At 49.8% G+C, this 11,905-nt stretch overlaps 1 protein-coding gene across 1 annotated transcript in view; it reads right to left on the bottom strand.

The window, feature by feature from the left end:
- LOC120854153 (palladin-like) overlaps positions 1-11,905 on the bottom strand; it is a 197,124-nt gene that overhangs the window by 12,326 nt on the left and 172,893 nt on the right. The window contains exons 6-8 of the mRNA XM_040227965.1: positions 11,709-11,783; positions 7,251-7,392; positions 6,167-6,190 (exon numbers count right to left, since the gene is read on the bottom strand). Coding sequence (XP_040083899.1) covers positions 6,167-6,190; positions 7,251-7,392; positions 11,709-11,783 — 241 coding nt within the window. The remainder of the gene's footprint in view (positions 1-6,166; positions 6,191-7,250; positions 7,393-11,708; positions 11,784-11,905) is intronic.

Here is an 11,905-nt window from a genome sequence, read left to right as displayed (position 1 = left end):
GACCCCCCACCCCCTCTCACGTCTACACTGGACCCCTCACCCCCCTCTCACATCCACACTGGACCGGCCATTCTCCTTTCATGCTCCACGCTGGTTTGCATCCGGGACTTGGTCTTCATCACACACACATCAAAAACTGTTTCACAAAGTTCAAAGGACTGACGCTGAGGCTGAAGCTCTGATACTTTGGCCACCTGATGTGAAGAGCTGACTCACTGGAAAAGACCCTGATGCTGGGAAAGACTGAAGGCAGGAGGAGAAGGGGACGACAGAGGATGAGATGGTTGGATGGCATCACTGACTCAATGGAGATGAGTTTGAGCAAGCTCCAGAAGATGGTGAAGGACAGGGAAGCCTGGTGTGCTGCAGTCCATGGGGTCACAAAGTAATGGACATGACTGAGCGACTAACAACAACAACCACGTTACCGAAGAAAACACAGAATGGGCTAACATTGCGATGCAGAGCCGCCTCAAGCCAGCTGCTGCTGCTGCTGCTGCTGCTGCTGCTGCTGCTGCTAAGTCACTTCAATCGTGTCCGACTCCGTGCGACCCCATAGACGGCAGCCCACCAGACTCCCCCGTCCCTGAGATTCTCCAGGCAAGAATGCTGGAGTGGGTTGCCATTTCCTTCTCCAATGCATGAAAGTGAAAAGTGAAAGTGAAGTCACTCAGTCATGTCCGACTCAGCGACCCCATGGACCGCAGCCCACCAGGCTCCTCCGCCCATGGGATTTTCCAGGCAAGAGTACTGGAGTGGGGTGCCATTGCCTTCTCCGCTCAAGCCAGCAGTCCTTATCTATATGTCAAGTCTCACTGTTTTGTTGAAAATCTCCACCATCTCCAGCACCTCTGTAGACAGGGGTGGTGCATGGGGTGTCTGGCCACACAGTTTGGGAACCACAGGCTTTCTCCAACCCACTTTTATTTAATCTACCATCTTAACCTGGAACTGCATTCAAACACGCTCACAGTCACCCTCTGACCACTCAGCACCTCACTTCATGTAACAAAACATAATTCATTCACAAGTTGACTGAGGATTCCACTCTCGGGAGCTAGGAAGGTGGGTGGCCCTGGTGAGCAGAGAGCCACACTTCCTCAGGCACCACCCCCCAACCAATAAGACACGTTTCTGGAGCTTGGCTTTTGCACGCCATGAGACAATGCTGCGGGAGTAACTCAACACAGTCTGTGGCCATTTCCAGACAGCTGAGTCAGGGCCTGGTGCTGACAGCTGTCACAGGGGTCTTCTGTGCCCTGACCCCCTCCCATCTCCCCCATACATAGGTCTCTGAAGGACTCAATCAGGATAAGGTCAGCATGTCAAGGAGGCTGGGGCAGGCTCTCTGAGAGACATGTGGGTCCTGAGCACACTGACTGCTGTGACCTGAGCCACTGAGGAGATGGGGATGCAGGCAGAGCTCTGTCTAGACAGGAAGGCAGTGGAGACACACCAGACTGAGGCAGCGCAGGAGTGCCGAGAAAAACCTGCTTCCGTTGTATAACACAACTGGAGGGAATCGGCTATTTCCTTCTTTATCTAAACATCTAACCCCTGCAGGGGCTGCCAACAGGCACCAGTGAATTCCAGTTTCATTTCCAGGTCTTTCTCTTACCCACAAATAAGAGAAAGGAAGGAGAATGAAGAGAAGAGAAAAACAGACATACAAATAAGTGAGGGGGCAAACGGGGGAAGAAAGGAAGGGAAGAGGCCAGCCAGGGAGGAGAGCACAAGAGTGTGCGGGTCAGGAAGTGGGGGAAGGCTGGATGCATTCTGAATCTCAGCCATCTTACATCTTGGCATTTGGAGACCACCCTCAACCTAGTCCTTTAACAAAATTTATCTCCTCTCCTTTGAACAGTGGCTAAAAAATAGCCAGGGGGGAAGCCAGTTCCTACATACATTCCGAAAGGCCGAAGAGCTCACAGGTCTGTCCGTGGGATGGAGCTATCCTTAAATGTAAGGAAAGTAGAAGGTTCAATACCAGTTGAGTTTTGTACCCTGGAAGCATCAGTCAAGTTCAAGGTCAATGTTAGACGTCTGCCTCCCAGTAAAGGAATCATAATCATATGTGGTTTTGTCAGGCAAGCCAGGACACTGCTCAACTACAAATATGTGTTAATATTTGCTTGTTGTGAAGTTCTAACTCAACAGCTCATGTAAATGGTCACTTGGATCGTTGTTCATGTTTATGGATTTTATGTAATTCTGCATGCCAAGGGTAGACTCCTGAAGCCAAATATTGTAATAGTCCTCCATGAAAGAAAGGAACAATCCAGCTGTGTTGTGAGGAACACAACTGTGGAGGAATTACAGAGGTCAGAGAAGACTAGTTGTGTTTTTTCCCATAACTGATGACTATATACGTGGTTTGCCTTGCACTGACAGATTTGCTTGAAACACTGTTCAACCAAAAACATACTGATACTTGTCTTCAGCAAATGCTATTATTGTGGCTGGCATGAAGGCATCTGCATTCTTAAATGCTTCCAGACCAAATCGAAGGGAAAAGAAAAACAGGAAACTTGAGCGAGCACAGAAAGGGCAGACTTTTCCATACGTTTTGAGGATGTGCCGATTATAAGGAAGGCCTTCCATATCCTGCTCTCCCTGGCATGATGTATCACTAACCCAAAGGCGTTCAAGGACATTCTAGAGGTCAGACTACCCCATGAAGCTGCTCAGCACTGGTTTCACTAAATAGTTCAACCAAATTCTAGAAGCAAAACAGCAAACGTAACAGGTAGGCATGTATGTTGTGTGAGGGGTAGGGGTGTGTGGAGTTTCTCTCCCTCGTCACCAAATCCTTCTTAGCTGGTATACTGTTTTCAATTTTCAAACACACACATACTCAGAAACTGAGCTATGCAATTTCTAACCAGTGTTTTGAATTTCCAGATGATGCTCAGTTTATGATTTTTCAATACAGATCACGAGAGACATTTAATAAATCACATCACCTGTGTAGGTGATGACAATGGAGAAAACATGATGAAAGAAGTTGCATGAATTCAAACAGAATTCAAACACGATGAAAGAGTTGCATGAATTCAGACAGAATCCAAGATGCAACCTCAAAAGCACTCTTAATCCATTCCACCAGAAATGCTTTCAGAATGTTTGGCCCAAGACTTTAGTTTTATTTGTAAATAAGTAAAGTATCAAGAGATAACCTTCTCCATAGATTTGTTCATGCAAACTTTCTTGTGGGTAAAGGAGAAATTTGATTCCTGTGTTTATATCCATTCATCTATCTAGTCTATTTAAAATGGCAATGTAAGAGATGTGCCCTAACTCCCATCAGGTTTCCCCACCAGTTCACACGGGAGACTGAGCCTCGGAAGTTCCCTCCATCAGGGAACAGCGTCATCATTACACAGCATAATTTTATGTGAAACCACGTCACAGACAAAATATGCAGTTGTCTTTCCATAATTTGGAAAGTGACCACAGCACCTGCCGTGGGGACTATACATGTGGGCGCTGGGTCTGGGAGTAACGCACAACAAGAAGGCATCAGATCAGCATTTGCACAGCAGAGGAAACCAGAAACAAAATGAAAAGACAACCCGCAGAAATGGAGGAAATATCTGCAAACAAAGCAACTGCTAAGGGATTAATCTCCAACATATACAAACAGCTTCTACAGCACAATGCCAAAAGAACAAACAACCCAATCAAAAGTGGAAGACCTAAACAGACATTTCTCCAAAAAAAGACACAGAGATGTCCAAACACACAGGAAAAGATGCTCGGCATTGCTGATTATTAAAGAAATGCAGATGAAAACCACAATGAGGTATCACCTCACACTGGTCAGAATGGCCATCATCAAAAAGTCTACAAACAAAAAATGCTGGGGAGGATGTGGAGGAAAGAGAAGCCTCCTACACTGCTGTTTGGAATGTAAATTAGGGCAGCCACTATGGAGAACAGTTTGGAGGTTCCTCAAAAAACAAAAAAGAGAGCTACCCAATGACCAGCAATCCCACTCTTGGACATATATCTGGAGAAAACCATAATTCAAAATGAAACTTGCACCCCAGTGTTCACTGTGGGACTATTCACAATAGCCAAGATACAGCTCTAGTTAGTAGTGTGGCCACTCAGTCATATCCAACCTGGCAACCTCGGGGGACTATAACCCACCAGGCTGCTCAGTCCATGGGATTCTCCAGGCAAGAATACTGGAGTGGGTTGCCATTTCCTTCCCCAAGGGGTCTTCCTGACCTAGGAATCGAACCTGGGTCTCCTGCACGGCAGGCGGATTCTTTACTGACTGAGCTACAACGGAAGCCCAAGACGTGGTAACAGCCTGAATGTGCACTGACAGAGGAGTGGGTAGGAAAGATGCGGCACATACAGTCAGTGGAGTACTGCTCAGCCACAAGAGGAATGCAACGATGCCGTCTGCAGCAGCAAGGAAGGTCCTAGAGACTGTCATACTGAGTGAAGTAGGTCAGACAGAGAAAGACATCAGATACACTGCTGCTGCTGCTAAGTCGCTTCAGTCGTGTCTGACTCCATGCGACCCCATAGATGTGAAATCTAAATACATGGTACAAACGAACTGATTGACAAAACAGAAGCAGAGTCACAGGTGTAGAAAATAATCTTATGGTTATGAAGGGGAAAAGGGGGAAAGGGATAAACTGGGAGATTGAGACTGACATGTGCACACCAGTACACATAAACCAGTACACACAGGACCTGCTGGATAGCACTGGGAGCTCTACTCCGCGCTCCATCGTGACCTATACGGGGAAAGAAGCTAAGAAAGAGCGGATATACGTGTGTGCTCTGCTTAGCTGCTCAGTCGTATCTGACTCTGAGACCCCATGGACTGTAGTCTGTGTACATACAGCTGATTCACTTCGCTGCACAGCAGGAACTAACAATACTGTAAGTCACCTGCTGTCCAGTAAAGATTTAAAAGAAAGTGGAAGGCATCAGATCCACTCCAGTCTCCCCTCAGGGTGCTCTGAGCATCCCTCATGGCTGGATCTGAACGGGCTCACATTCCGCCCCTCAGGCCCTCTGCTGGGGTATGAGAGCTTCGGGACCAACCGCAGCCTTTCTGACCAGGAGCCTCCAAGCTCTCCAAGGAGGGCCAGAGCCGAGTCTGGCTCCTAAGAGACGCAACCATGGTGAAGCAGAGACATATCTTTCAAACCCTTCAGCAAGAAGACTGAAGCCTGTGATGTCACTGCTGGGATAGACACTGAGACAGTGTCCTTCAGGAGGACCTGCTAGGAAACACGTGACAGAAATTCTCAGCTTCTCTTTAGACGCCAGTTTTGTCTGTGAGAAGACAGGCAAGAATGAGAAGAGGGAGGCAGAGGGCAGGAGACCCGGATGCTGGAGCACACGGCTCTGATGAGGCCAGGGATGTGTGAGTGAGGCAGCGCAGGCTGAGACGCCGTTATCCTGCTGCAGCACAGAAGTGTTCACGGCTCAGGGCGCACACACGGAGAGCCTGGGTCCCTCTGCTGACACCTCAGGACACACAGAGGCCCTGGGGTCACTCTGCTGACACCTCAGGACACACAGAGGCCCTGGGGTCACTCTGCTGACAGCTCAGGACACAGAGACCCTGGGGTCCCTCTGCTGACCCTCAGGACACACACAGACCCTGGGGTCCCTCTGCTGACCCTCAGGACACACACAGACCCTGGGGTCACTCTGCTGACTCTCAAGACATACACACAGACCCTGGGGTCCCTCTGCTGACCCTCAGGACACACAGAGACCTTGGGGTCACTCTGCTAACACCTTCAGGCTGCTCTCCCAGGAGACGCATCTCCAGGCTGCAATCTCGCTGGTGGTGTCTTCTGTTTAGAAGAAATGTGCCGCATCTTAGCAGCATGCTTTTTCATCTCTAGCTTAGTTTGCTTTCTGAGTATAAAAGACCATGGTTTTAAAAGCCTTAAGTCACTGAGCCCGATCTCCTTGTCTGAAAAGAACTTAATGTTTCACTAATAAAACAACTGGACGTAAAATACAGTGTGCAGACCCCACAATAAAGAAGATATTGTCTGTAAGGGGGTTTCACATTTCCAGGGAACTGCAAAAACATTGTTCTCCATGTGGTTTAAAACGGAAACAAAGAACCACTGAAACTGAAGATACATTAGCAGAGAGAAAAAAGGAAAAAGCTGCTTACCAGGTTCAGCTGTGGATCGAGGCTCTGTTCCCCACATGAGAAAAAAAAGAAATCAAAACAGAGCATTAGAGTCAGTTTCCGTTCATACTAAACCTGCCCATCCTTTACTGTGACCTTGTCTAGGACACGTCTGCAAAAACACTGCAGACAAGCCCCATCGTACAAGAAAGAGGGATGGTAGATCAATTTATACTCCCATAAATAAACCAAAATTCCCTTAACAGCTCTCACTAGCAAGGGTTTCAACTGCAGTTCATAGAAGGCTCAGAGCTTCCTAAGATGACTGGCCCAACTTTGAATTCAAATGTGGATTTGCGATTTTGAGGAAGAAGAAAACAAAACCTCAGTCAGGGCATGTGAAGGCCCACAGCCAGCAGGATAGCTTTAATGTGCTGGAGCCCATGTCCCCTCACTCTGAGATCACAAATCTACGCACCTCACACCGCTGTCCATAAACAGATACACAACCAGGCCTCCTGTACAGCACAGGGTCCTCTACCTCATACCCCAAATAGTGACCTATTTGGAGCAAGAGTCCAAAAGAGGATGGATGTATGTACGCTGTGCTTAGTCGCTCAGTCGTGTCTGACTCTTTGCAACCCCATGGACTGTAGCCCGCCAGGCTCCTCTGTCCTTGGGATTCTCCAGGCAAGAGTACTGGAGTGGGTAGCCTACCCCTTCTCCAGGGGATCTTCCCAACCCAGGAATCAAACTGGGGTCTGCTGCATGGCAGGCAGATTCTTTGAAATCTGAGCCACCAGGGAAGCTCAGATGTGTATATGTGTATAGCTAAATCACTTCGCTGTACACTTGAAACTAATTCAGTATTGTTAATCAACTACATTTTAATAAAAATAAAAATTAAAAAAATACCCAGAGGGGTGGGCTGGAGTGGGAGGTTCAAGAGGGAGGAATAAAAAAATAATTTAAAAGTAATAAAATCCCCCCCAAAAAAGGAAACAAAGAAGAAATCCATGCATGTCAGTGACTAAACCCTTCCTGGTTCTCCTGGACTGGAGACAAGGGCCTGGTCAGACCCAGGGGTGGTACTGTGGGCAGTGTTGTGAGGGCCCCCCCTCCTTACTTTTCTGCAAGATCCGGAAGTCCGGTGAATCCTGGATCTCACTGCCTTGTCGGAACCAGCAGACCTGCAGCGGGGGCGTGCCACGCACACGGCACTCTAGCACGACCACCTGGCCCTCGGACGCACAAATGTTCTGCAGCTCCTGAAACACCGGGACACGCCCGTCAGGTCTGGGTTCACACAGCCACACAACACGGTCTCATGACACAGGAGAACACTTCCCAAGCACAGGGTATGCACCACGCAATGAACCCCTCCTCAGGTCAGGAGAGCACTGTATCCCCGCTGATGAAGTGCGGGAGGTCCCGGGGCCTGCCGTGCAGTGCGTGGGCTCCACCACCCGTGGAACTTCTCAGTGTCGGCGTGATCTGTCTTTATCTACCCGAGGACGCGCTGGTGCAATGCACCCATGCTCCATCTGGGGGATCAGACAGGAGGGGAAGGAGATGCCACGTGTCCACCAGAGGAGCTCGCCAGGCTCCTCTGTCCATGGGATTCTCCAGACAAGAATACTGGAGTGGGTCGCCATGCTCCTCTCCAGGGGATCTCCCCAACCCAGGGACTGAACCCGGGTCTCCCATCTGTGCCCCAAGCTCCGACCTTCCCCCAGGACCCGCCTCTGTCCACCAGCATCCTGGGGCAGCTGTGCCAGAAGGAGGGCTGGCATTTCCTCTTCTGCGGGTTCTTTTGTGTTTTTAATCCTTAAATTTATTTTTAATGGAAGGATAATTGCTTTACAATATTGTGTTGGTTTCTGCCAAATATCGACATGAGTCAACCATAGGTATAGATATACCCCCTCCCTCTTGAAACTTCCTCCCACCTGCCTCCCCATCTGACCCTGCTAGGTTGTCACAGAGCCCTGGTTTGAGTTCCCTGAGTCACACAGCAAATCTCCCACTGGAGATCCATTTTACCTACGGTGGTGTATATGTTCCTACACTACTCTCTCCACTCATCTGACCCTCTCCTTTCTCCCAGACCTGCTCCCCGGGTCCGTAAGTCTGTTCTCTATGTCTGTGTCTCCGCTGCGGCCCCATAGATAGGTGCACCAGTACCTCTTTCCAGATCCCATTCACCTGCAGGTTCTGAGTGAAATAAAACAGGAGCACTTCCCCCACCTGACCTTCCTTGCCTCCTCCCTCTGACCAGCACTGTCACCCCGGTGCTCCACCCACTCCAGCTCCAGACCCATAAACATTTACAGCCCAACAGAAACCAGAAATAAGTGTGGCTTCATACATGCAAAGAGCTGAAGCTTGTAAACGGCTACTGAAAACCAAAGGAATAACTGGCCCTTTCAGGTGCCTCCCCTGCCTTCTTCCCCTGGCCATGGCCCCACTGAAACTTTCTACTACCTACGTGTGTGCCTACAGGGTATCGCATCTGATAAAGGACATGTACAGCTCTTGAAGGAAGTCAGATACAATAAATGATTATACATAGAACCAAAGCAAACAAATTCACAGTAGGAAGTATGCTCTTTTTTTTTCTCCTGTTTCCATTTTTGCTTTTAATTTTACATTTTCCTCAAGAGATGGCCAATGGTGTGCTGGAGAAAAACAGATCCTGTAGCAAATGGCCTGCAGTGCATGTGCTCTGGCCCCGTGGAAACCCTGGAAGTCCACAATGTGGGCAGAAGCAGGAAAGTCTAATGTGCTCGGTGAGAATTTTGGTGCCAAAGGCCTTTTTTGGTAAACGAAAAGGTGAATATTATTACCTACTTCTGAGTCCATTCTCTCTTCATTCTTAGTTTTAAATGTAGAAAAGATTTTGGTTTTAAATGGACTTCCACTTTCTGATTAGTCCAGAGAGCAGTATTTCGCAGATCAGCAGGGAAGATGTTGCCCTCGGGGTCCAGCTAGTGAGGATGGAGTCATCGGTGTCCCCACTGTGTCCAGGGAGCATTCACAGCACATTACAGACGCTTCACAAATACTCCTCACGTGTGAGCTTCCAGACACCTAGGGGCCTCTAGTTTGCTCCTAGGATTGTGCATACTGTTTACACTGGAAAATCACAAAGGTAGGACCTGGGTAGAAACCAGGCACGTCACACACACAGGTCTCCGTAGTTTTCCAAGGTCTGCCACATGGCTCCTCCTGAGTGAGCTTCTTCTCCTGACCAAAGCCATATCAGCACGGCTGACGTCGGAAGGCTGGTCTGGGGCCCTGGGGGTTTGAGGTCCACAGGAGGGCATCGCGTGCTTTCGGGTCCACCTGGTACCAAGTCTCCCTGCAAGGTCCACGGCTCCAGGGAGAACGCCACTGGGGCGGCCACTCTCCTGGCCCCGAGCATGTCCCTGGGGCCCATGAGCTGCTGTCCTCGCCAGGTCGGCAGCCCCAGCTTCAGCGCCCAGGACCCCCACCAGGGGCGTGGGGGGACACGGATGGAGGTGCCCAAGGACTGGCAGAGCCCAGGCCCCTGAAGGACGAAGCAGGGCAGGGAGGGGCACTGCTCCTAGGGGAAGGGTGCTGCAGGCACCCACGAGGAGGGAGAGGCCCGCACCGCAGGCGGGGACAGCCACTCTGCTGTTTGCGAGTTAAAAACTCAAGCTTTAGAAAAATGTGGACTCCTGGTTTCCTTTTATATTAGGCTCCGAGCACGCCTCCAGGCTTCCTTTGGGGTGAAGGGGACACCGTGCTGGGGTCTCTGCCCCAGGAGCTGGGCTGCGCTGCTGGGACAAGGATGGGCTGGGGCTGGCCCGGAGGAGTTCTGCAGCCCTGCGGGAGAAAAGGGAAGTCTCACGTCCCTCTCCGCTGGGTGCCCCAGGACGGGTGTGTCACCTCAGCCCGGAGGTGCGCGGGGCCCTGGCTCCAAACCAACAGCGTTCCGACAACTCAGCAGGTCACACAGATTTCACGGATGGGGCTGCGTGTGAACAGCTCCTGGGCGCCATGCAGTGTTCATGCCGGCCGCTCTGTGAACGACTCCTGCTCTGAGCACAGACGGATGGATGCCCCCTGCGCTGTTATCCCAACACCACTGTTCACAGGCCGGACGGGACTTTGTCCTTCTTCGGGTATTTTATCCTGGGTAGGGGGAGGTGGACCCTCACTGGTGTTGTCGACAACCCTCATTCGTTGACTGCGTCCTCCGTGAACATTCTGCAGGAGGAGGTCTTTAACCAAGCTGGCTGCAGGCTGGCTTAGGAGGAAGCATCACTCCCTGGATGAAGACAGACAGAGACTCTTCTCGGCTGTCTTGTGGAAAATGCACAGATCTCAGATAATGGACTACAGAAACCACTGTCTCATTCGTCTTCCGTTACTTGGGGTTGATCCTGTGAGGTGGCTGAGGCCGGGGCCCACTTCTGAGGAACCACCCTGCCCAGGGAGCCTCGTGTTGCTGGGGCATCTTGTGGGTGCTCTTGGGGCCTCATCTGTCTGTCTGTCCAGGCTTGAGCCAGCCCTGCCATCCTGGCGCTCTGCTCTAGGGAGTCCTGACATCTTAGATCCTAACACCATCTCAGCCTGCCCCTGCAGGAGGACCCTGGCTGCTCTCAGCCACTTTCTAAACCACAAGAGATTTAGAATCAGACTGCCAAGTTCAACAAGTTTTACATCAGTAAAAATGAGGATCTGTTGGAATTTGAGCTATATTACACTGAACTTAGAGACTGGCCTGGGGGCATGACTTCTGACAGTATGCTGGTACACAGACATGGGGCACCTCTTCAACTGTGCCTTTTAAATATCTTTCAGTCCAAAAAATGATACAAGTGAACTTACATACAAAATAGAAACAGACCCACACACTTAGAAAACAAACTTTACTGTTACCAAAGGGAAGGGTGGGGGGGGGGATAAATTAGGAGATTGGGACTGACATGTACAGACTATGGTTTATATAAAATAGATAACCAACAAGAAGTTACTGTATTACACAGGGAACTCTACTCAATATTTTTTAAAACTCTGTAAGGAAAAAGAATCTGAAAAAAAAGTACATGTATAACAGAATCACTTTGGTGTACACCCGAAACACAACACTATAAATCAACTCAACTCCAATTATAACATTTATAATTTTCTCAGAAAGAGGTGGGGAGGAGACAGAGGAGAAACACCCCGGGGGACCATTTCTGAGCTTAGCTGACCATCATGCCTGGCGATGCAAAACACCCACTGAGACCAACTGAAAATCTGTCCGTTGTTTTTTAAACCATCTACAAACCTTGTTGGTTTCCCAGGTTCCCACCCATCATCCTGCCTTCTCCCATGCCTTGTTTGGTTTTCCCAGTCTATTCTGACTTCTATCAGGCCCACCTTTCTCAGACGTTTATATGATCACGGTCACACAGCGTCTGTGCACTGAGTATCTGTTTAGCCCCACAGGTAACCTCGATAAGAACCTGTTCATCACTCGTTTTAATGTTTAAAGACTATACATGAGGCCACAGGGGAATGGAATCAAAGGCCCAGAGCAAACTCAGGATGAGACGTGCAGGTGCCTGACCTTGGTGAAGACAGGAGGGAGGCAGGCGGCAGCGGGTCCATCCGGCCGGCAGAGGAACAAGGTGGGGCTGGGGGCCTGGAGGACAGAGGTACGTGGGTCAGACTTGGAACACACAAACCACGAAAAGACGGGCCCACACAGGCTACAGCACGGTCACCGAAAGGGCTAAGTATTCACTGCCCACCTGCCAGTGCCTA

This window comes from Oryx dammah, unplaced genomic scaffold (genome assembly GCF_014754425.2).
Source record: "Oryx dammah isolate SB20612 unplaced genomic scaffold, SCBI_Odam_1.1 HiC_scaffold_1, whole genome shotgun sequence".
NCBI lineage: Eukaryota > Metazoa > Chordata > Mammalia > Artiodactyla > Bovidae > Oryx > Oryx dammah.
This window is presented reverse-complemented; position numbering and strand designations above follow the sequence as displayed.